At 36.0% G+C, this 21,057-nt stretch overlaps 1 protein-coding gene across 7 annotated transcripts in view; it reads left to right on the top strand.

Moving 5' to 3' along the window:
• The window catches only part of ankrd28b (ankyrin repeat domain 28b), a 73,209-nt gene that overhangs the window by 43,958 nt on the left and 8,194 nt on the right, over positions 1-21,057 (top strand). For 5 of the 7 annotated variants that reach the window (XM_088928880.1, XM_088928881.1, XM_088928878.1 and 2 more), the window contains exons 3-21: positions 1,216-1,294; positions 2,538-2,608; positions 5,360-5,560; positions 5,936-6,023; positions 8,058-8,200; positions 8,670-8,882; positions 9,970-10,048; positions 10,564-10,678; positions 12,086-12,168; positions 12,617-12,680; positions 13,396-13,464; positions 14,206-14,346; positions 16,196-16,307; positions 16,572-16,598; positions 17,372-17,446; positions 17,900-18,101; positions 18,398-18,485; positions 19,357-19,474; positions 19,817-20,036. In XM_088928880.1, coding sequence (XP_088785006.1) covers positions 1,216-1,294; positions 2,538-2,608; positions 5,360-5,560; positions 5,936-6,023; positions 8,058-8,200; positions 8,670-8,882; positions 9,970-10,048; positions 10,564-10,678; positions 12,086-12,168; positions 12,617-12,680; positions 13,396-13,464; positions 14,206-14,346; positions 16,196-16,307; positions 16,572-16,598; positions 17,372-17,446; positions 17,900-18,101; positions 18,398-18,485; positions 19,357-19,474; positions 19,817-20,036 — 2,188 coding nt within the window. The remainder of the gene's footprint in view (positions 1-1,215; positions 1,295-2,537; positions 2,609-5,359; positions 5,561-5,935; positions 6,024-8,057; positions 8,201-8,669; positions 8,883-9,969; positions 10,049-10,563; positions 10,679-12,085; positions 12,169-12,616; positions 12,681-13,395; positions 13,465-14,205; positions 14,347-16,195; positions 16,308-16,571; positions 16,599-17,371; positions 17,447-17,899; positions 18,102-18,397; positions 18,486-19,356; positions 19,475-19,816; positions 20,037-21,057) is intronic. The other 2 variants (XM_088928882.1, XM_088928883.1) reach the window with 1 other exon arrangement.

Here is a 21,057-nt window from a genome sequence, read left to right as displayed (position 1 = left end):
GGTAGTTTGAGGAATTTTGACATGTTTGAGGAAAAAAAATTGTTAGATTTGACTGTAAGCCCAGATTATATGGATCCAAAAAGCTAGTGTGTTGACATTTCAGCAAGCAACTCCAAACATGTAAAATGTTCCAGCTTCTTGATAACTACTTCTTTGACTAGAGTCCAATTCCTGAGAATCTGGAACTTGTCTTAGGAATTAGGAAAAAGCATTTTTTTGCAATTCACAAGATTTGCCTTCCTTCTATATTTTGAAGTGTATCCTTGCATTCTAATTGTGTAGCTCTTTAATAAAGTGATCCTTTTGTATTTAAGAGAAAGGGTCCTATTGTGTAAGCAAAGGACTGATCAAGGGGTCCCATTGTGTAAGCAGGAGACTGATCATTTAGCTTTTAATTTAATCACCTGGTCAATTTTATAATCAAATTGAGCTGTTTTTTTAAGTCCTTTACCCCATGTTTCAGAGAGAAAGTAAGCCAATGACTCAGCATATCCTGTATGACTAAGTAAAGCATTTTAAGTGCTCGATTTTAACCCTAAGATGTTTGGAGCCAATTTTGGAGGGAAACTGGTATCTGAAACAGACCTTTTCTGTGTGATTTTACTGAACTCCCAAATGTAACTGGAATATTTTTTTTTTAATTATTGAAAAAGGTGTGATGAAATCTATGTGTTAGCTCAAGATTCCACTTGAGACACTTCTGTTTTGTCACAAGGAGATGGCCAAAACGTTTTGTCTCAAAAATATTTTAAAGGTGATGATTCATTCAGAGTATTTCCTCTGGGCACTGAATAGCTGCTGTAGCACATTACATAACAAACTGTCCTCTACTTTATCTGCAGCAGGCTGTTAAATGTAAGTCTGACTTTCTGCTTGAATCCTTTCAAAGCAGATGTTGAATTTAAGATCTGTTGTCTCGTGGCTTTAACTGAGTTGTAGGCTTAGCAATCCTGTTGATTTCCTAATTTCTTACGACCTTCAGCTAAAATGCTACATTCAGCAGGATCTCAGTGTAAATGTTGTAAGTTGCATGTCTCTTTTTCTTATCATTAAAACTTAATAAAAAATAACCAGAAAATTGTTGTTATAAAGCATTTGAAGGTATTGTCAAATAAAGATCCTCATAAAGTATGAAAGTTATTGGTGTGTCTGGACTTCATCCTCCAAATATTTTTGTGTGCGACGTGCATTAATATGTTTTGGTTTGTCCTACAGGACAATGAAAAGAGGACCCCATTGCATGCTGCAGCCTACCTTGGAGATGCAGAAATTATTGAACTACTTATTTTATCAGGTAGGATACATATTCTAAATGTTTTTTTAATACAAAATTGCTCACACTGTATTTGCTCATCATACCTCTTATTTGCTCGTCAGCTTAGTCCATGTGGTAATTGTCTGCCTTTTGCAGGTCACAAAACCATCACAGAATTCATTAACTTCCTTGACATAGCCTTCTCTTCTATTTTGGAAGATGATAGGCCTTGTTCAAACTGTGTGTTTTAGAGATTTTTCTATGTACACCATAGTAGACACGATTTTGTGGCTATTGCGCAAGTGATTTGTGTATTATAAGAAGAGTGGTGTCTAGCCTGTTTTTAAAGCCTACCTGAATAAGTTGCTGTAGTTGGGAATCCATGATTGTATCCATTTACCACTGGAGAACAAATTGTTTCAAAACAATAGGTTTTGAATTTTGATAAAGTGGGCACTGTAAAATCTTTAAACAGTTCTAAGTGGAGAAAAAATATTACTGTATGTTTTTGTATATACTTTATACCTTCAAAATATATTATGCTTTTATTTCAAGTTTACTTGATGAAAGGTTATTACATTGGAAATTGTAGTATCCACAGTTTTGTGTGCTGTTATATGCTACAACCTTGCATTGACTAACACAGAATGTCTTCAAGGTCTATCAACAAAAAGAACAGATCTTCAATGGGGTAGTTGTGTGCACGCAGTGGGTTTTTGGGTAATGCCAGGTCTTACTGCTCTTTTTCTGCACTAATATGCAGATGATACTGTACATCCATGGTGTACTGGCTTTTTTCCTGGAATAGCAGTGTTTTCACAACATCTTTACTGGAAAGCAAAAGATCATTTGCAGTCAGTTTACGATGGACAGTAACAACAGATGCATGCTGCTTATTTTGAACAAGAGCAGATGTGATTACAGAAGACTCCCATGCTATTTATGTCCCTCTTCTTTCCTTACAAGACCATAAACAGTGGGGTCCATCATGGGGCTACAGTATATTCTAATTCACATTTTATTTTCATTTAATGTCAGAGAATCTTAAATTCAAACCTGGTTTGAGAATTTCTTAATTATTCACAAAGACATTGAGCAGAGTGACACCACATGTTATGGAATAACATTTAATTTGTTTTTATTTTTATTTACTGTTCAGGGAAGTATATCATATATAATGAAGCAAGCCGTGAATATGGTCACTTTTATTATATCAAACACATGTTAAACAGATTTATTTTTAATTTCAATTGTGATTTTTAACATTGGGTCTTTATTTCAGGGGCTAGAGTAAATGCCAAAGACAACAAGTGGTTGACTCCCCTTCATAGGGCTGTTGCTTCTTGCAGTGAGGTATGTGAGTGCTATTTCTGTAACAGAGAGATTAAAGTGAGGAAACTGCGTACATGTAATTTAGGGTGGGTTTAGAAATATGATATGAAACCTTTAAACTCTGGGTGGCTCAAGCCAGCTGTATTGCAAATGTCACAACTTCTCCACCGTTTCCACACATACCTATGTTAAATGAGCATTGCTGGTCTGCTGACAGTTTTAAAAGGACAAGGCAGTACATGCACTTCTGAATTGTAAGATGTTAAGTAGCAGTCACTGAGAAATGTAGGAGTCTAAATAGCATTCAGTACTAAATAGCATACTATATGATTTTGACTGCTATTTAATATGATTTAGTATGGTACATAGGAGAACAATAAATATAAGGTCAGTGTATTAAATTTTTGTCGGACATTATTTTAATATATTTTTCTTGTTTTTTGACACACCTGTGAAATTATAGATTTGCTAACTCTAGTTTTATAAAGTATTGCAGTACAATGATTTCGGCTTATATTATCAAACCTCTAAATGATGCAGCAGCCTCCCACATTGTTTACAATGTAGACATTTTATATTGTCAGTATCAAGTAGTCATGTTGCCTGAAGATCAAATGAGTATATAAAAATAACTTACTCCACCAGGCATTGAAAACAGTATTTTTTTTTTATTTAATATTTCTAAATGGTGTCAGAAAATGTAATTAAAAAAAAATCTACCCATCCTTATATAAAGAATCTGTACCCGATCATTTTTACAGAAACAGAAGCTAATCTTCAGAAAAATTATGATAAAAGAAAGGAATTTACAGTTTAATTATCAAGAGTCTTAAAGTTGAAGTTCCTAAACAAATTGGTTAACCAGTCTGGTTAATCAATCTAATATTACACATATTAGATTTTAAGCTTCATGGGCTGGATAACGTTGCTGAACAACATAAAATATCTGGAGGATTAGTTTAGTAAGCAACTTTTCAGCTGTTGTTTTATTATAGCTTCAGTCCACAAACCGATCAATAAAATCATTATTTTACTTACCACTGAAACTTTGTGATAAAGGAGGTTCAGTTTTATTACCCATAAATGCAGTCTATTCTCAAATTGTTCTAGCTGAGGGGAATCTTGTTACAAGCTGTCACTTCCACTATAATATTCTATGATTAGAAGATCTGATCAGAGTTATGTTGATTATTAATAATGAAGTACACATAGTTCTGTATTTACATGCTCTTAATTTGTGCATTTTACATTTAACATACATTAAGAATATATACTTAATTGACTTAAAATTGATTGGATGTTCAAGTTAATATATGCTGTGTGTACCAGTGGTTTGCATGTATAAATAGAACCATGTAGGTAATGTACAGCTAGCTGGGCAATATTTGTCTCAGTGTTTCAGCCACTGTTCATCTCCTTTCATTTAACACGTCATAAATAAATCTAAAAAATTCCTATGTCGTAGTTGTACCATGTTAATGTTGTTACAAGTGGGGGGTTATGTTTAATAAGTAAATTAACTATTCATAACTCCTAAATTGTAAATGATTTTGGCAAGAATGTTCCCAAGAGGTTGGTTTAGTTAGAGGTACATGAATTATTTGTTCTCTGACATAGCTTTAGTGAGAAGAGTAATAATTCAGGCACACTTGGTTAAACAAATATTTATTAAAGATGACAATACACACTACACACAACATAAACATACAACACACAAGTTACACTATGTACAAATTTACAATAAGGCATCCCTGAGGGCCAGCGTCCTAACAACCCAGAAAACCCCAGACTGTTACCACGTATTCAACTCTTTAATAATGCTTACAGAGGCAAAATGAAGAGATTAGCTGCCTTCTACACTAACCAGAATACAAGCTGCAGTTAAATCTCTCTCTAAACCTGGATGCCACCGAATGAATGGGGACCTATTTCTCTATTCTAAAATGTACTCACGAACCAGGAACTGAGGGATTCTTTACACAGGAATTCAGAGTTGAAAAAGAAATACAGAGTAGCAAGCTCTCTTAACCAGGTTCAATTACTTAGCTTCAATCTGGTCTTCCTGGGTGATCTGGAACAAGGAACTCTCAAGGTTAGAAAATTAATGGGAAAAAAACATAAATATAAGATACTTCATGAAAAATTATTGAAATAAACTTCAGTGCAAAGTAATTGTAAGCAAAACTTCATTAAAGTAATTTTTAAAAAGGAAAAAATGATAACGAACCTTTACATTTAACAAATAGAACAATTAAACCTAAACCTAAAAACCTAAATAAACAATATTCATGAGACATAACAAAGCATTTAAAAAGCTCACTTGGAGTAGGACCAAAAATAACAGCAGTTTAGATGAATCTATTGGCATGACTCCTGCATTTTCCACACTTTTGACCACTAATGGCATCTTTGCATTTTGCATGAAATTGATAAACATTAAAATAAAAATGTTTTTTTTGTATGAAAATACAAACATTTTATTTTTCTAGATTTTCATTTGTAATTACTTTTCAGTTTGAGCTTTTGTTTTTCACTTGAAGGTTGTGTGTTATAATGTGGAAATAAAGGCAAAAATAAATTCTGATTTCATGTTTCTTGAATTGATGCTGTTAAGCCACTAAATGTAAGAGTGTGTAGACTTTCTGTAGGTTCTGGTTTAGGGCCATAGTAAACAGATGACCTGATGCAGAACTGGATGTCTCTTTGTTTTGGTATTGTCTGGGTGCAGTCTGTTAGGGGCCTTTTTTTTTTTTTTGTTGTTTTGCTTTCTAGGAAGCTGTTCAGGTGTTGTTGAAGCACTCTGCTGATGTCAACGCTCGTGATAAGAATTGGCAGACACCTTTGCACATAGCTGCTGCAAACAAAGCTGTGAAATGTGCAGAGGCCTTGGTACCTCTCCTCAGCAATGTCAATGTCTCTGACCGGGCAGGGAGAACTGCATTACACCATGCTGCCTTCAGTGGTCATGTGGAGGTAACCATGGCATTGCCTTTAAAAACTTCAGAGTGTTTTTTACTTAATGAACAAATTAAGTTTTACATGAGTGTGCTTCCAAAGAAAAAAACACACTCTAGGCGTCCCATTGTGTGCATTGTGTTCCCATTCATTTTAGAATTTATTCTAGTTTTATTTATTTTTTGTGCAAGGCCTTATTTTGAGTTGTTTACCTCAATCCCATTTTAAGGACGTATGTTTGAGACCATTATACAATAGTTGTCCTTGGACATGTAGCCAGGCTTGAAAATCTGGAAGCAAGAACATTATATCAGTGAATTAAAACTTCATACAGTTAATAAAATCATTCATGCATGCAGTGTCATACAAATTATATTTTTCTTTTATCTGCAGATGGTAAAGTTGCTGTTGTCTAGAGGTGCCAATATTAATGCCTTTGACAAGAAAGACCGACGTGCTATTCATTGGGCGGCCTATATGGGTAAAAATTTCAGCATTACTGATATGGCTTGATATACTAATTCATTGTAGTCCCACGCAGTGACAGAACATCTTTCTCTACTCTAAACCTACACAGATTTTTTGTATTCTCATGCTGCCTATGAAACTATTTTTAGATTTGCATTTAGTTGTAGCTGGATTGACAGATGTACTTGTGAATGTATTTTTAAGTTATGTATCGAAGAGTAAGTTATCTGTATATGGGTATTACTTCTATTGTTCACAGTATGTTAATCATTCATTTCAAGGAGTCAGTTTGGCCAAATTTCAGGTTTGGTTTTTTGCTGGATATGCATACATTAGACTGGACTTTCAGTGGGAAAGTAGCTAAAGTAAGTGCAAATGTGCATTAACCTGTTATATCTGATTTCCTGCCTGTGCCCCTTATTTTATGCTTTGAATACATTCTGGATTTTTTATTTGTATGAGGAATGTGGCTAACTTAGAGGTGGTATCTTGTGAGAAACATTTAAATGTATTTGCAGTACTTTGCAGAGGTATTCAGATCTTCCCAATGGTGTTTTGAAAATTGAAAATGATGCATATCTATTTTTTAAACTTAGTTTTATTCATAACATGAATGCAGAAACTGAATACTTCTAAGGGTAAGGTAAATGACACTCATAGTCAGCAAAGACTAAAGAGAAAAAAAGTTAAATATGTGGATTGTATAAGTATTCAGATACATAAACCCCGTAGTTGGTAGAAGCACCTTTGGCAGCATTTACCCAAATAAGACTGCAGCGTATCAACTCTACCAGCCTCTACCAGCTTTACATATCAACTTTACATTTCAACTTGGTGCAATTTGTTTTCTTGGCAGATTTGGTTCGATTCACATGTTGCTTGGGGGTGGTTTATGGACAACAGTTTTCAAGTCTTTCCGCATGAGTTTGACTGGGCCTCTCAGGGCTCCAGTGTGGCTTCTGCTTGGTGATTTGGATTATTGTTCTGCTGAGAGGTGAATGTTCACCTCAGTTTAAAGTTTTCATCTCTCTGAAACAGGTTTTCTATTATTTACCTATACTTTGCTCTGCCCATGTTTTCAGTCCTTTCCAGTCCCTGCTGAGCATCCCCATAGAATAATGCTGCCATCACCATGCTTGACAGAAGGGCAGTGTTGACTGGGTTGTCCACTGTTGGTTTTGCACTAGAATTAAAGCTTTGCGATTACACAGGAATGTCCCAAATTTTGGCTACATGTTTGCAATATCACTTAAATGCTTTGCTGCAACTATATATTGCATCTGAGGTGGTTTGCAACTCTGCCATAGAGGTCAGCTTTGTGGAGTGGCTGGGATATTGTTAACTCATGGGGCATTTTGTGTTTCATCTTAGCTGAGATCAACTCACAGTGGCATTACTTACCATATTCCAACTTGCCTAGTTGTTCAGTTCAGAAAGATGACCTTATCTAGACAGTGTCAGGGTGGAGCAATGTACATTCAGTTTCTTGATGATTCAGTAGAGTGTGCTAACAGAGATATTTAGATATTTATTTACCCTTTGATCTGTGCTTTTCAATTACTTTATCCCCCATGTGATTTGAAATCTCCTCAGTCTTTGCTTGAAATTCACTACCTTACCAAAGAACCTCAGAGATGATGATTTATTCTGAAATAATGGGAACCACTGTTATTGTATGTAGACAGAGGCCACTCAACTAATTAAGTGGCTTGTTAAGTCAATGTTGTGCACCTAAATTTAGGTTTGCCACAACAATTGGTTTGAATATTTATGTAATCATGATTTTTCTATTTTTCTTCATATTATATATTTACTTTGTTTTTTGCTTTAGATGTGTTGGGTAGATTATGTATGTAACAAGTATTTGCTACTTCAAAATGTACTGGCACTAAAACATTGACTGTAACTGACTTTTCTTGGCGCTCACCTGTTGATTTATAATTTTAATTAAAACGTTTTTTTGTTCTGTCCCATTTTGTTTCATTTCCATCTAATAAAAAATACAAATAATACAGAGGTGGTAAATGGTCAATAATTGTATTTTCAGGCCATATTGAGGTTGTAAAGCTTCTAGTGTCCCATGGAGCTGAAGTGACCTGCAAAGACAAGAAAGCCTACACACCCCTTCATGCTTCAGCCTCTAGTGGAATGATCAGTGTGGTGAAATACCTTCTGGACCTTGGGGTTGATGTGAGTTCTTAATTTGAAGTTCATTTCCTTTCCACTCTTGTTCTACGTCCTAATAGGTGTTGTTTACTTAATAACATTAAATAAAATAAGAAATCACCCGTCATTGGTAATATGTGAGAATACTCATTGAACTAAAATAGAAAAGTTGTATTTTATAGCTCTTGCTACATATTCAGTACGTTCTTTTCTCAGGAAATAATATAATAATATAATTAATATTATAATTAAGAAATAATATAATTAAGAAATAATATAATTTTTCCCAGCATTCTTAGACACTATTGCAATTAGATGAAAACCAGTATTCAGTTATGTATGGTATGTAAACTGCTTTTAGACTTTTGCCTTCATCTGTGGAGCAAGCATATGTGCAGGTTGATTCTGATACTGGAAGAATGTCTGGTTACAATGATTTGTCCTTGTGTTAACTTAATGTATTGTTTTTATAATTTTGGGTGACCCTTTACAGATCAATGAACCAAATGCATATGGAAACACACCACTTCATGTGGCCTGCTACAATGGCCAGGACGTTGTTGTGAATGAACTCATTGACTGTGGTGCTAATGTCAATCAAGTGAATGAAAAAGGCTTTGCTCCTTTGCACTTTACTGCTGCATCTCGACATGGAGCACTGTGTTTAGAGCTTCTCGTTGGCAATGGTGCAGATGTCAATATCAAGGTGAGAAAGATTTATGCTGTAATCTTCTGAGCCTGAATTATTGTTTTATGACTTCTGCAACTAAGCTAGTTAAGAAACCCTTTCCATTACCAACACTGATGCTCTTATTTAACACCTATGATCGTGCAGAGCCCTTTAGATAGGGTATGTGGATTACTAGAAAACATTTGGAGAAGTAGATTTTTAAATAATTGAACTTGAGTCCGTCAACACTTTTGATCACATAAATATTAGCATGTTATTTTTTTGCACATTTTAACCAATATTAATACAAATTTAAAACATTCAAAAGTGCATGATTTATTCATGAAAATCAGTTTGTTCATTGAGGAGTTGACATTTCTAAAAGCCTTCTTGGTGAAATATATTATTTAAAGTTCAATTGACAGTTGCCAGATAAATGCAAGCAATGTTGTTTTACAACATTTACCCCAAAACAAAAAACGATAAACTCCTCAGGTATTTAGTCCACAGTATATGTAACAGTAGAACTGTGTATACCTATAAAAACTAAATTGAAAGACTGACATTAAGTTGTAAACTTTATTCAGCAACCTTCAAAAGTGTAACTAATATACTGCACAATGTAGTTGGATTAGGATCAGATGCTGGACAAACCCTTAAAAACCTACCATGGTTCCTGTGTTGCTCATACTTTGTCATCTTACTGTCTCTCTCACTGGGAAGGTGATGGCATAATTACCTGCAGCTAGTATCTCTGAGTGCTAGAACGTTAATTTATTCCAGTGTTTAGGCTGACCTACTTTCCTAAATGTGCAACCTGAGGTTTCCCTAATGTACAATGATATATGGTTACGTAAACTGTTTTAACTAGAGACAGTTGTATTCTGTGTTGTGAGATACTTAATATGCACTTGCCATTTCCACTTCCACAGTATCAGGTCATAAGTAACCTGTTTGACCCACTGGAAATGAGTACATTTGCATCTTGTTATAAGTATGGTACTTGCCAGAGGCCCTGGTCTTGAAATGAAATGACAGATTGTTTTCATGCATGTTGTTTGTTTTACACACAGTTGCAACTGTAAAAAGGATTTTTTATCTCACTCTTTTCTTTCTTTTCTAGAGTAAAGATGGGAAAACGCCTTTGCACATGACAGCCATTCATGGCAGATTCTCTCGGTCACAGGCGGTCATTCAAAGCGGTGAGAGAACCATTCCAGTTGGGTAAAATATATTAAGAATAATATGCAGTTTTTATAAAGCTAATGGTGGAATTAATATATTATCACAGAGCAAAACAAAGATTCTGATAGTGAGCAATATTTCTATAAAATAACCTTGTTATCTGTTTACAGTTTATTTCAGGAACTAACTTTCTGATATTTTAGTGTGGGTTATAGTCTTGCCAATGTACAGGTTCCCATATTGGAATCTGATATTAAGCCTATGTAATTGCATGACCTCATAGCTGCTACACGGAGAGGGTTGCATTTCTGTTCTTCTACCTTCTATTGACTTCTGTTTTTTATTTAGGTGGGGTAAAAGGATTGACCCAAATGCAAATAAAAACAACCAAATTGGGTCAGACTTTATTTTAAATAACATTGAGTTTGATAGAAAAAAGTAGTTTCCTTTTGCAAGTTCGTATATAGAATATTTCAGACTTGTTTTTGTAATTGGCTTGTTAGTTCAACAAAGTACTTCTCTGTTCTCTCAGGTGCTGAAATAGACTGTGAAGATAAGAATGGCAATACTCCTTTGCACATAGCAGCGCGCTACGGCCATGAGCTGCTTATAAACACTTTAATCACCAACGGAGCTGACACTGCAAAGTGAGTGGAGTGTATTGATCCTGACAGAGGTGATGGCAAAAGGGAATGCATTCACTTAATGATTCATGTCTTAGCAAAAGCAAAGCTGCAGCTTTGTTTTTAACAATCATCAGTAACTTAGAATGCCGTGGCATTTCATTAGTATTTTATTTGTTAGGTATATGACATTTTTTCTTCCTTCCTTCACACACACCCCAATTAAGAGATGTCTTTATGTTATATTTAAATATTTCTGACAATGCACACATGGAGACATTTCTTTCCTGTAATAAACCGTTTTGAATCCATAAATAATTTTCATGACAGCTTCAAAACTTGGGGACATGGGGACTTTTTTATAACTGAGGTTTCTTACAAATTAAAAACTTTTGTGATAAAATGAGTACTTTCTCAATATTTTGGGTTAAAAGTGCTCCTTATGTTTTTCAATAGAATTAGTTTGTAAACCTTCAAACTTGTGTAAAAAATAATGAACAGTTACTTTGTGTTCTTTACCTTTTATATGTAAAAAAATTGTATTTCAAAAACATATAGAGAAGTTAATAATAATTGCTTACACTTACATAGCGCTTTTTCTGGACACACCCCTCAAAGCGTTTTACAGGTAATGGGGACCCCTCTCCACCACCACCAATATGCAGCATCCACCTGTATGATGCGACGGCAGCCATAGTGCGCCAGAACGCTCACCACACATCAGCTATCAGTAGGGAGGAGAGCAGAGTAATGAAGCCAATTCCTAAATGGGGATTATATTAGGAGGCCATGATTGGTAAGGGCCAATGGGAAATTTGGCCAGGACGCCATGGTTACACCCCTTCTTTTCGAGAAACGTCCTGGGATTTTTAATGTCTTACGTCTTATCCGAAGGATGGCGCATGTTTACAATATAGTGTCACCGCCACTATACTGGGGCATTAGGACCCACATGGACCGCAGGGTGAGCGCCCCCTGCTGGCCCCACTAACACCTCTTCCAGCAGCAACCTTAGTTTTTCCCAGGGGGTCTCCCATCCAAGTACTGACCAGGCTCACACCTGCTTAGCTTTAGTGGGTTGCCAGTTGTGAATTGCAGAGTGATAGGCTTAATGATGGTTCTGTTGTTTTTTTTGTACATAACTCTTTATATTTTTAGTTGCTGTATTGTGCGTGTCTTGTTCCACTGTGCAAACCTTTTACTGGATGTTCAGTTTCTTAACTACCAAAAAGGTTACCGTAGTTCTCCAGTGATTTGAGCAGCCTCCTGGCATGTGTCCTGTGTTTTGACAGAACTATTCATTCAATAGCAGTACCTGTGTGAAGATAACTGAACTGTTCTCTATGTCAGAACATCTTAAAAAGAACACAGAATTGCAGAGTGATTAATGTGGACAATGTGAGTCAGTTAGTTCACTCCATCTTGTTGTAGGAGGGGCATCCATGGAATGTTTCCACTGCATCTAGCAGCCCTTAGTGGCTTTTCTGACTGCTGCAGGAAGCTGCTTTCATCGGGTAAGTGTCTTATCCCAGAAGATTTTCAAAAACCACACAACTTAATTGTATGTGTTAGCGTAGTTGTCATCTAATTAGAATATATTTTGAGAGTGTGGATTTGTATGTTTGAACCTCTTTCATTGCAGGTTGGCTTCTCACTTTTCCTGATTAGACTGGAATTGCACATATGTACAGGTTGTGTAGTTTCTCTGCTCTGATTTATCTGAATATCTTTTTTGAAGGAAACTGCTTTGCTTTCCTTCTGAACCAAAACAGACTTGATGGGCTGAATGGCCTCCTGTTATTTGTAAACTTTCATGCTCTCTGTTAGATGATCTCTCTTCATTTGCTCCACAGATGGTGAGCATGCCTAACAGCCCTGCAAAGCACTACCCATACAATATTGATTTTGAATATTTTGACAGTAATCCTGATTTCAGTGTATCATCCTATATTTGTTTTGCAGGCTTTGACATTGATACTCCAGATAATTTTGGGAGAACCTGTTTACATGCTGCGGCAGCTGGGGGGTAAGGTTTTATTTCAGCTGAGTAAGGATGAGTTTGAGAGGTAGAGTTAGAGAGAAACAGCACTTCCTGAGCTGTAAGTTAAGTAACAGGCATTAATTAGTGTCTTGATTGCTTTCCCTAAAACATCATTCTTTATGAATGGTGCATTCTGTGCTGTCATCACAACTTTTACTTGAAGCTAGGGGTTAATTCAAATATAGAATCTGCTAGGATGAACTGTAAACAACTCCCTTTGATTTTAATTTTAGTACTGTGTTTTTTTTAAATTATGACATTTGTTTTTAGGAATAACATGATCAAAACAAAAAAACTTTACAGTGCAGAATTACACTGTAATTACAGAATTAATCTCTGAATAAATTTCATAGCATTAGTTTGTGACAGCATGTATTTGTTAGGCATTGTGTTGCACAAAATATGTTAATTTTATTTAAGCAGAAGTATAATGAGTGCATATTGGCTTGGTGGAGGTTAAATTCTTGTAGCTCAATATATTATCTGCAATAACTGAACTGCAATACCTAGTTTCCTTTTTGGAAGTTAGGAAATTTCTATATGTAGTGCACAGCATAACTGTTCAAAGATGAAGGATGTTCTTGTGGTCATCCAGACCACATTACATTACCTATAAACCATTTTGTAATTTAACACAAATTTAGTATTTTTAAGTGATAACTTTGCATTTGTTTTGATTCTATTTTTTTTCTTAAAATAGGAACTTGGAGTGTTTAAACCTTTTGCTTAACACTGGAGCAGATTTCAACAAAAAAGACAAATTTGGAAGGTAAATTGCTTCTTTGCAAAGTGTTTATAGATTAGACATCTATTAAAAATTAATTTTTGCTGTTACTGAGAATTTGAATTTAAAAGGGTTTTTAATCTGTAATTTGTTATTCATTATAACCAAATGGTAATGAAGCATCTTCACCTTAGAATAAAAAAACTTGCTACCCATTTATTGTCAGTTTTACTTGTAACACCAAGGATCATGCCTTGATAAGACTGAGGTGCAAATGTGTATTAAAGAGTTTGTGTCTTGAATTCTGCCCGGTTCCTTTTTTTGCACCTTAAAAAGAAAATGAAAAACAAAATATTGATTTGAGACCATTGCTTTTGGGCATTTTATAACATATTTAAAATTTCCTTTTACACTGAACTGGTGAGATTTAAAATAATGCAGGTTGATTTTCTTCCATTTTTGGTCTTTTACAAGTAGTCCATGATCCAACAAAGTGTTGTAATGTTGTTAAAACTGATGGGCGACCCTGTTATGATTTACGTATGCAAAGTGTATCAACAATAAGAAAGCACAGTTGAATCATTACACTTGACTGTTCCTTTGTGCTTTGCTGGGGAGTTAGGTAATTGACCTCTCTATTCTGTATAAATCAATCAACTTCAGTAAAACACAATAGCAGCCTATGGGAAAAGCAATGTGAAACAGATTAGCAAAGGCCAATTTAAAAAATGTTCCTCTCAAAGAATCATTAAAACTTATTAATACATTGTTTTATTCTTCCTGCAGGACCCCTCTGCATTATGCTGCTGCCAACTGCAACTACCAGTGCCTGTTTGCCCTTGTAGGATCTGGAGCCAGTGTGAATGACCTTGATGAAAGAGGTTGCACACCACTGCACTATGCAGCTGCATCAGACACAGATGGAAAGTGAGTGATTCACAGCCTTGGAAATTCAAGCTGATTGACACAGAGCTGATGTACCAGTCACTTTGAATTCTATCCCAAGACCAGAGTTGCTGAGGCAGCAAGCATTGCCATTTCCTTTGAGAAAGGATCAACAGAATGCTGTTGTTAATTATAGTAATGCAGCATGAGAAAAATAAGGGATTAACACACAAAGGAGGGTTATCTATTTTTTTTGTGCTTGACATGAGCACTGTTTTACAAGAATAAATGGTTGATGCATTGAGTTTTGAATGCAGAATACTGACAAGCAACAGAATTTATTGATGTCAACTGTCCACTTTTCTTAAAAACCCTTGCAATGTCCTTCATTCTTCTAATAGTGTGTCTTTTTTTTTAAATAGTAAAAGGCTTACTGTATGTAATACTAATATTTAGGCTTATTGCTGTAATTATCTTTGGTTAGCATTATTAATTTTAGTTCAGGTGGGTAGCTGTGTCAGCATGCGTAGGCTGCAAAGGAACAAGTAATAGGTTTATTCCATGCTGAAAAGAGAAGAAAGAAAACACAACGTTTCGGCCGTGAAGCCTTCAGGTTTCACACCTCTCCTCACCTCTCCTGACCTCAAACCACTTGATTGGCCACTGTGCCTCTCCCCTGCTCCTGCCTCCTCCTCTCTCCTGGCTTCTGTTTCCCAATGTTATATTATCTTTGCTGACTGCCCTGTCTTTCTTACACCCGAAGAACGCTCCACAGCTGAAACTTTATTTACTTTCTTCTCTTTTCAGCATGTAATAAACCTATTACTTGTTCCTTATTAATTTTAATTTTTATATGAAAGATATTAATGTAGGTAGCATGGTGGCACGGTGGTTAGCATTGTTGTCTAGCAGCACTGGTGCCCTGGGTTAAATTCCTGGGGTGCTATCTGTGTGGAGTTTGTATATTTTTCCTGTGTTCATGTGGGTTTTTGCTGGGCGCTCTGGTTTCCTACCCCAGTCCAAAAACCTACTAGTAGGTTAATTGGTTTCTGGAAAAACTGACCCTGATGTGTGTGTCTGTGTGCCCTGCGATGGACTGGTGTCCTGTCCAGGGTGTCTCTAGCCTTGCGGCCATTGCTTGCTGAGACAGGCTTCAGTTCCCTCATGATAAAGCTCTGAGAAAATGGATGGATACTCCTTATCTGTCTTGTCTGTCAACAGAACTATATTCTAAAAAAAGGACTAATAAATGACAAAGAAAGCCGTGCACAGTCAGCAGGGTGTAACACCATTGATCAGGCAAGAAGAAAGACTTCCTGGGTGGATATTTGCAAGCCTATAGCTAGAAAATATATTTACCACAGTGAGCAGATTTTCACTTGGGAATTATGTGTTTAAAAGAGCAAAGGTACTAAATCATTCATAAACAATTGGTATGTTCCTTCATTACAAAATAATGTGATTAAAGCAAAAGCAAGTACTCTCTCAATACGTATTACTCTATCAGCGTTTTTATCTCAAACCAGGGAGATTTTGGCCATATTGGCTTGTGGGGAGTCAGTGTTCTGAAATTCTGTTGTACTTACAGTAAGTTAAGAACATGTAAAGTTTACAGATCCCTACAAAACTGAAGAAACTTACTAATTCTCTTATATTGTCATATGTTCTCAAATGGTTTTCAGTTAAGAAGTACTCAAGTTTAGTTTTGTTTCCCAACAATTTATTTTTCACCAATTTTCTCTCTGTAAACTTAGTTTTATGATTTACATGTAAAATACCTTTAATTCTCAGTTTAAATCTTTTTGTTGACTGTATTTTAATGATGGGGTGCAATAGGGCCATTCTATATAGGTCTGCTTCTGTGATTCTGATGTTATTAAATCTTCCATAGGTGCCTGGAGTATTTACTCCGGAATGATGCAAATCCAGGGATTCGAGATAAGCATGGATATAATGCTGTGCATTACGCGGCTGCTTATGGCCATCGCTTATGTCTTGAGTTGGTAAGTCATGTCCTGTATTGTAATCAATGTTGCCAGTGAAGACTAGTCCCAGAGTTTGTCATACCTGGTAGTTTCAGTCAAATATTTGTGTAGTAGTATTCCTGATGTAAAGCTGAGACTGAAGAATACATCAGAAAAGCTTAATATTCCAGAAAGTACCACTTTTTATATGGATGTTTTTTACATGAGCCTTCATAATCTCCAAGTGTGATTATGTAGGTCACTGGAGATCATGGTTTCTGAAGAGCTTTTATTCTATTTCAGATTGCAAGCGAAACACCTCTAGATGTGGTAAGTATTGACTGGTAATAGATGTTGGTATTAGTTGTTGCAAATGTATTTGCATTCTAAATACAGTATAGAGTAAAATGTATATAAAAATCAATGACATTTTTAGATCTTAGAAAACTTTATCCAGTTATGTACTATGATTTGTTGGTAGATGATGGAATTAAATATTTTGGTAAATTTACAGCCTGATTACACTGATTTTCACAAGTTTTATTTTGGAAATTAACTATAGTTGGTTTGGATTTACTGTATCTTGTTTCTTATTGCTGTTACATTTAGATGATGGTAGGTTAAGATTGTACAGTCAGAATGACTGATCTATCACTAATAGGAAAAGCACAGAGAATTAGTTGTATGTTAGCATAACTGCTTACACACTTAACGTAGATCAAAATATATCATGTAATTTAACATCATGTAAGGAAATGTTTATATCTGGAAATGAACTTTATTATAAATAATCACTTATTTCAATAATGGCTATCTCCTTCTGAGAAGCTCAATATTTCAACAGATTTATCAGTTAAGTTACTAATCAGTTACTTCTGGTATTCGGTTGTAAGATCAGTGGTATTGGTAAACCATTTCAGAATCTTTTATTTCTGAATGAAGTGCCTTGATATTTCTTAATCAGTATGAAATGTTTTTAACTGAATTTAGTGGCAGATATATTTAATTTGACATCGTTATACGGTATGTCTAACAGTTAATGGTTAGATGGAAAAGGGCAAAAAAAAAGCCAATTCTACTGTTTTTAATGTTTTTATGCCCAGTTAATGGAGACTTCTGGGGCGGACATATTAAATGACTCTGATGCAAGAGCACCTATTAGTCCATTGCACTTAGCGGTGAGTGAAATACTTTGTTCATTTTAACATGTAGTTTTGATGAGATTTACAGTCTCTTACATTTTACAGTGTATTAAGTATGACTTGTTTGTGAATGTTTCTATGTTTCGTTGGATATTGTTTCTTAAATCCTTTGTAATTGTTTTAGAATGTAAGTTAGGAAAGTTACTTTTGAAGTGTAGCGCTTACCCATGAAATATCTTAACCTACAGCAATCAACTGTTAAACTTGGATTTCATTCCTGAGGCAGCCAGCTACATTGCTGTCTAAACTCATGCAAACTCAGTTCAAACAGAACCCTCCAGGAATTAAATGCAGACACCACTCTGTCCAGTTTACATCATAGCTTTGATTGAATTTAATGAAGTGCAACTTAGAGTCAAAGTTATGTGGTATCTATGATGTTTCAGAGATTTAAAAGAGATATAGCATTTTTTTTTATCTTCATTGTAGGCTTACCATGGTCATCACCAGGCCTTGGAGGTGCTTGTTCAGTCCTTGCTTGATCTTGACGTCAGAAACAGTAATGGTCGGACACCACTGGACTTGGCAGCTTTCAAGGGCCACGTAGAGTGTGTGGATGTGCTAATTAATCAAGGCGCATCAATACTTGTCAAAGATTATACCTTGAAGAGGACGCCCATCCATGCAGCAGGTACTTTGTCTTTTTGGCAAAATTCCTGTTATATGCCAGTCTGTTTTAAGAAGTCCATTAGATTATAGTGGTAAACAGAGCATGAAGTAGCAGTAGTATCTTGCTGTGTTGTGATGAAAGACACTATCTTCCGTGTAATTCTTAAGTTAAATATTTTTGGTTATACTCCTGCAAATTAGCTCATTGTGTAATGACCTAATCAATTTTAGGTTAAATCTATATTTAAAACCTAATTATATCTATAAAAATATTTTACCTTAACAGTGTTTGCTTATGTAAGATTTTCTTTCCTTTAGCCACTAATGGACATTCAGAGTGTTTGCGGCTGCTAATTGGCAATGCAGACCTTCAGACTGCTGTAGACATTCAAGATGGAAACGGACAGTAAGTTAAGGAATAAATCTAGTTTACATATTTTTTTACTCTTAATGTTCTGTTGCCTCATATACTTCTTGTGTTATAATGAAAACCTTATCACTTGATGCAGTACAGTAGAGTCTGGACATGTGCAAATTCTGCATTCACAAGTTCGCTTGTTTTCGGTTCAGTCTGGCTGAGGGGGGTCTTGAATGGAAGAAGAGCGAAGTGGGATGAAACTGAGCTGAATGTTAAGAGGAACTTTCAAACTGGTCCTGCAACAGGCAAGGATTGTGAGTCTAAGTCTAACTAGTGAGTGAGCCCTGTCCACACCTATATACCCACTACCTAGTGTCCGCATCCCAACATGGTCTTGTTTTTGAATTGTAACGAAGATGTAACGGTTCCTTGTAAGCGGCATAGGGGCAAGCTGGAAATAAGTTTATAGGCTCACTGACAGTTTTATTGCCCTTTTCCTTACAGTGGGGAATGATAGTTATGGAGCAGGGAAATAGCTGGGAAGGCAGAGAGAAAAAGTACAAGTGTCTGTTGGACGTAGAGGGAGGATTAATGTTGTGTATTTAGGCTGATTACTGTAAGTTTGTGATGACTGTTGTCTTAGTTGATCAGTGCTATTTTAATTAACTGAAAGCCAGTGCACTAGTACTTTAATTATCATATAGGTAAGGGTTATTTATGTATTTTAACCTTGGATACTATGTAATGTAGTACATTTTGTAACGGTATGGGGTGGACTTGGATATATGCAAATTGGGAAATAGGTAATGATTCTCTGCACCAAACCCTTGCACATGTTGAGTCCCTACTGTATTAGAATTAAAATTGTTAGTTTTGTTTTTTCACAGAAACAACTGTTAATTTTTCTTGCCCTGGCTAGGACACCCTTGATGCTGTCTGTTTTAAGTGGACACACGGACTGTGTGTACTCACTGCTGAACAAGGGAGCAAATGTGAATGCCAAAGACAAGTGGGGAAGAACAGCTTTGCACAGAGGGGTAAGCGATATTTAGTGTCAGCCTTTAAATGAAAATTTAATTATATCACTTTAAAGTGGTTAAGGGATGGTGCAGGCAGCTATAATCTCCTCTTATCATATGGCTACAGTTGTGTTTTCTGTGTCCTCCCATGCACAGGTAAACTAAAGAACATAGCACTTTTCTACAGATAGCTGGAAGAAAATGTGTACACTTGTTGGTCTATGTCCTTTACAATGTTGCTGTCCTATTATTTACTTGTTTTATCTCCTCTCTTTTTTTCTCGACACACTGTGTTCTTATGTGTAGGCCCCTGTGATCAAATATATGCAAGTATGCTTAACTATATAATTTGTCATGTAGGCAGTAACTGGGCATGAAGAATGTGTGGAGGCACTGCTCCAGCACAATGCCAACTTCCTTATTCGAGACTGCAAGGGACGGACAGCAGTGCATTTAGCAGCTGCATGTGGTCACATCGGTGTGCTGGGAGGGCTGCTGCAGGCTGTGCAATCCATGGATACCGTTCCAGTCATTACAGACAATCGGGGCTACACACCGCTGCACTGGGCTTGCTACAATGGTACGTTCCTGTCATTACTAGTTAAAATGTATCTTTTGTTAATGTGTAGACTCCATTATCAATGTTCAAAATGTTCATTTGGACTGAGCAGCATTTTTTCATTAACTGTTTTCAAAATTAGTTTGATGTTCACTCTTTAGTATATGTAGAAAGCTCTAAAACAGATTTCTTGTTGTACCATTAGACTATGGTGCCACCTAGTGGTTTGCCAAAACATTTTCAAGAAATGCAGTAAATTCAAGATAGGCTTCAGGTCTATAGACCTTTATCCTGAATGTCCTATCCAATATACCCAGTTAGAATCACCAAGTGTGTGAATAGTCACGACCCCACACAGATAAAAATAAGGAAGTGGTTAGGACAACTCCCTCGACGGATGCACATTTGAGCCTCTTGTCAGGGTTTTGACATGTCCTGGAAAACCTGGAAATCAAAGATGCATATTTTAGGCCTGGAAAACACTTGGAAATGAGAAGAATGTCCTGGAATAATTCATTTGTAGTCTTTCAATGGGTGTGATTAAATTGATACAAACTAAAGATCACATGATTTTAGGAAGTTGTATTCCAAAAAAAATGTAATAAACAACCTGATACAAAAGTATTCTGCTTCATGAATACAACAATGCCTCCCTTTCTTGCCTCTCCTCACTACTTTGTGATGTTCCACTCTCCATTCACACTCAGACACACACCCCCAATCACCTCCACATATATGTGGGGAAGAGAACAGTGAGGTGTATCAGTGTCCAGAGTCACATCAGCTGTGGGAATAAAACAGGAAACATCAGAGACGTCTGTTGAGAATTACATGAAAATTGTACCTGAGAAATATGCAAGTCCCAAGGAAAAAAATCACCTCCACGCCTCCACATCTGTTTTATTTTTCCAAAAGCAGATGTGGAGTGTAATAGTCTTTGAGTGCATTACAGTGAGTGGACAGCACACAAATCCGCATATAGAAGCAGAGCACCAGCTTGCCTATACTGACCGAATGTTCCAATTATAAACATATGATGAAG

Source organism: Atractosteus spatula, chromosome 12, assembly GCF_055471065.1.
Source record: "Atractosteus spatula isolate fAtrSpa1 chromosome 12, fAtrSpa1.hap1, whole genome shotgun sequence".
In the NCBI taxonomy this organism is placed as follows: Eukaryota; Metazoa; Chordata; class Actinopteri; order Semionotiformes; family Lepisosteidae; genus Atractosteus; species Atractosteus spatula.
The sequence above is the reverse complement of the archived record's forward strand: the minus strand, read 5'-3'. Positions and strand labels throughout refer to the sequence as shown.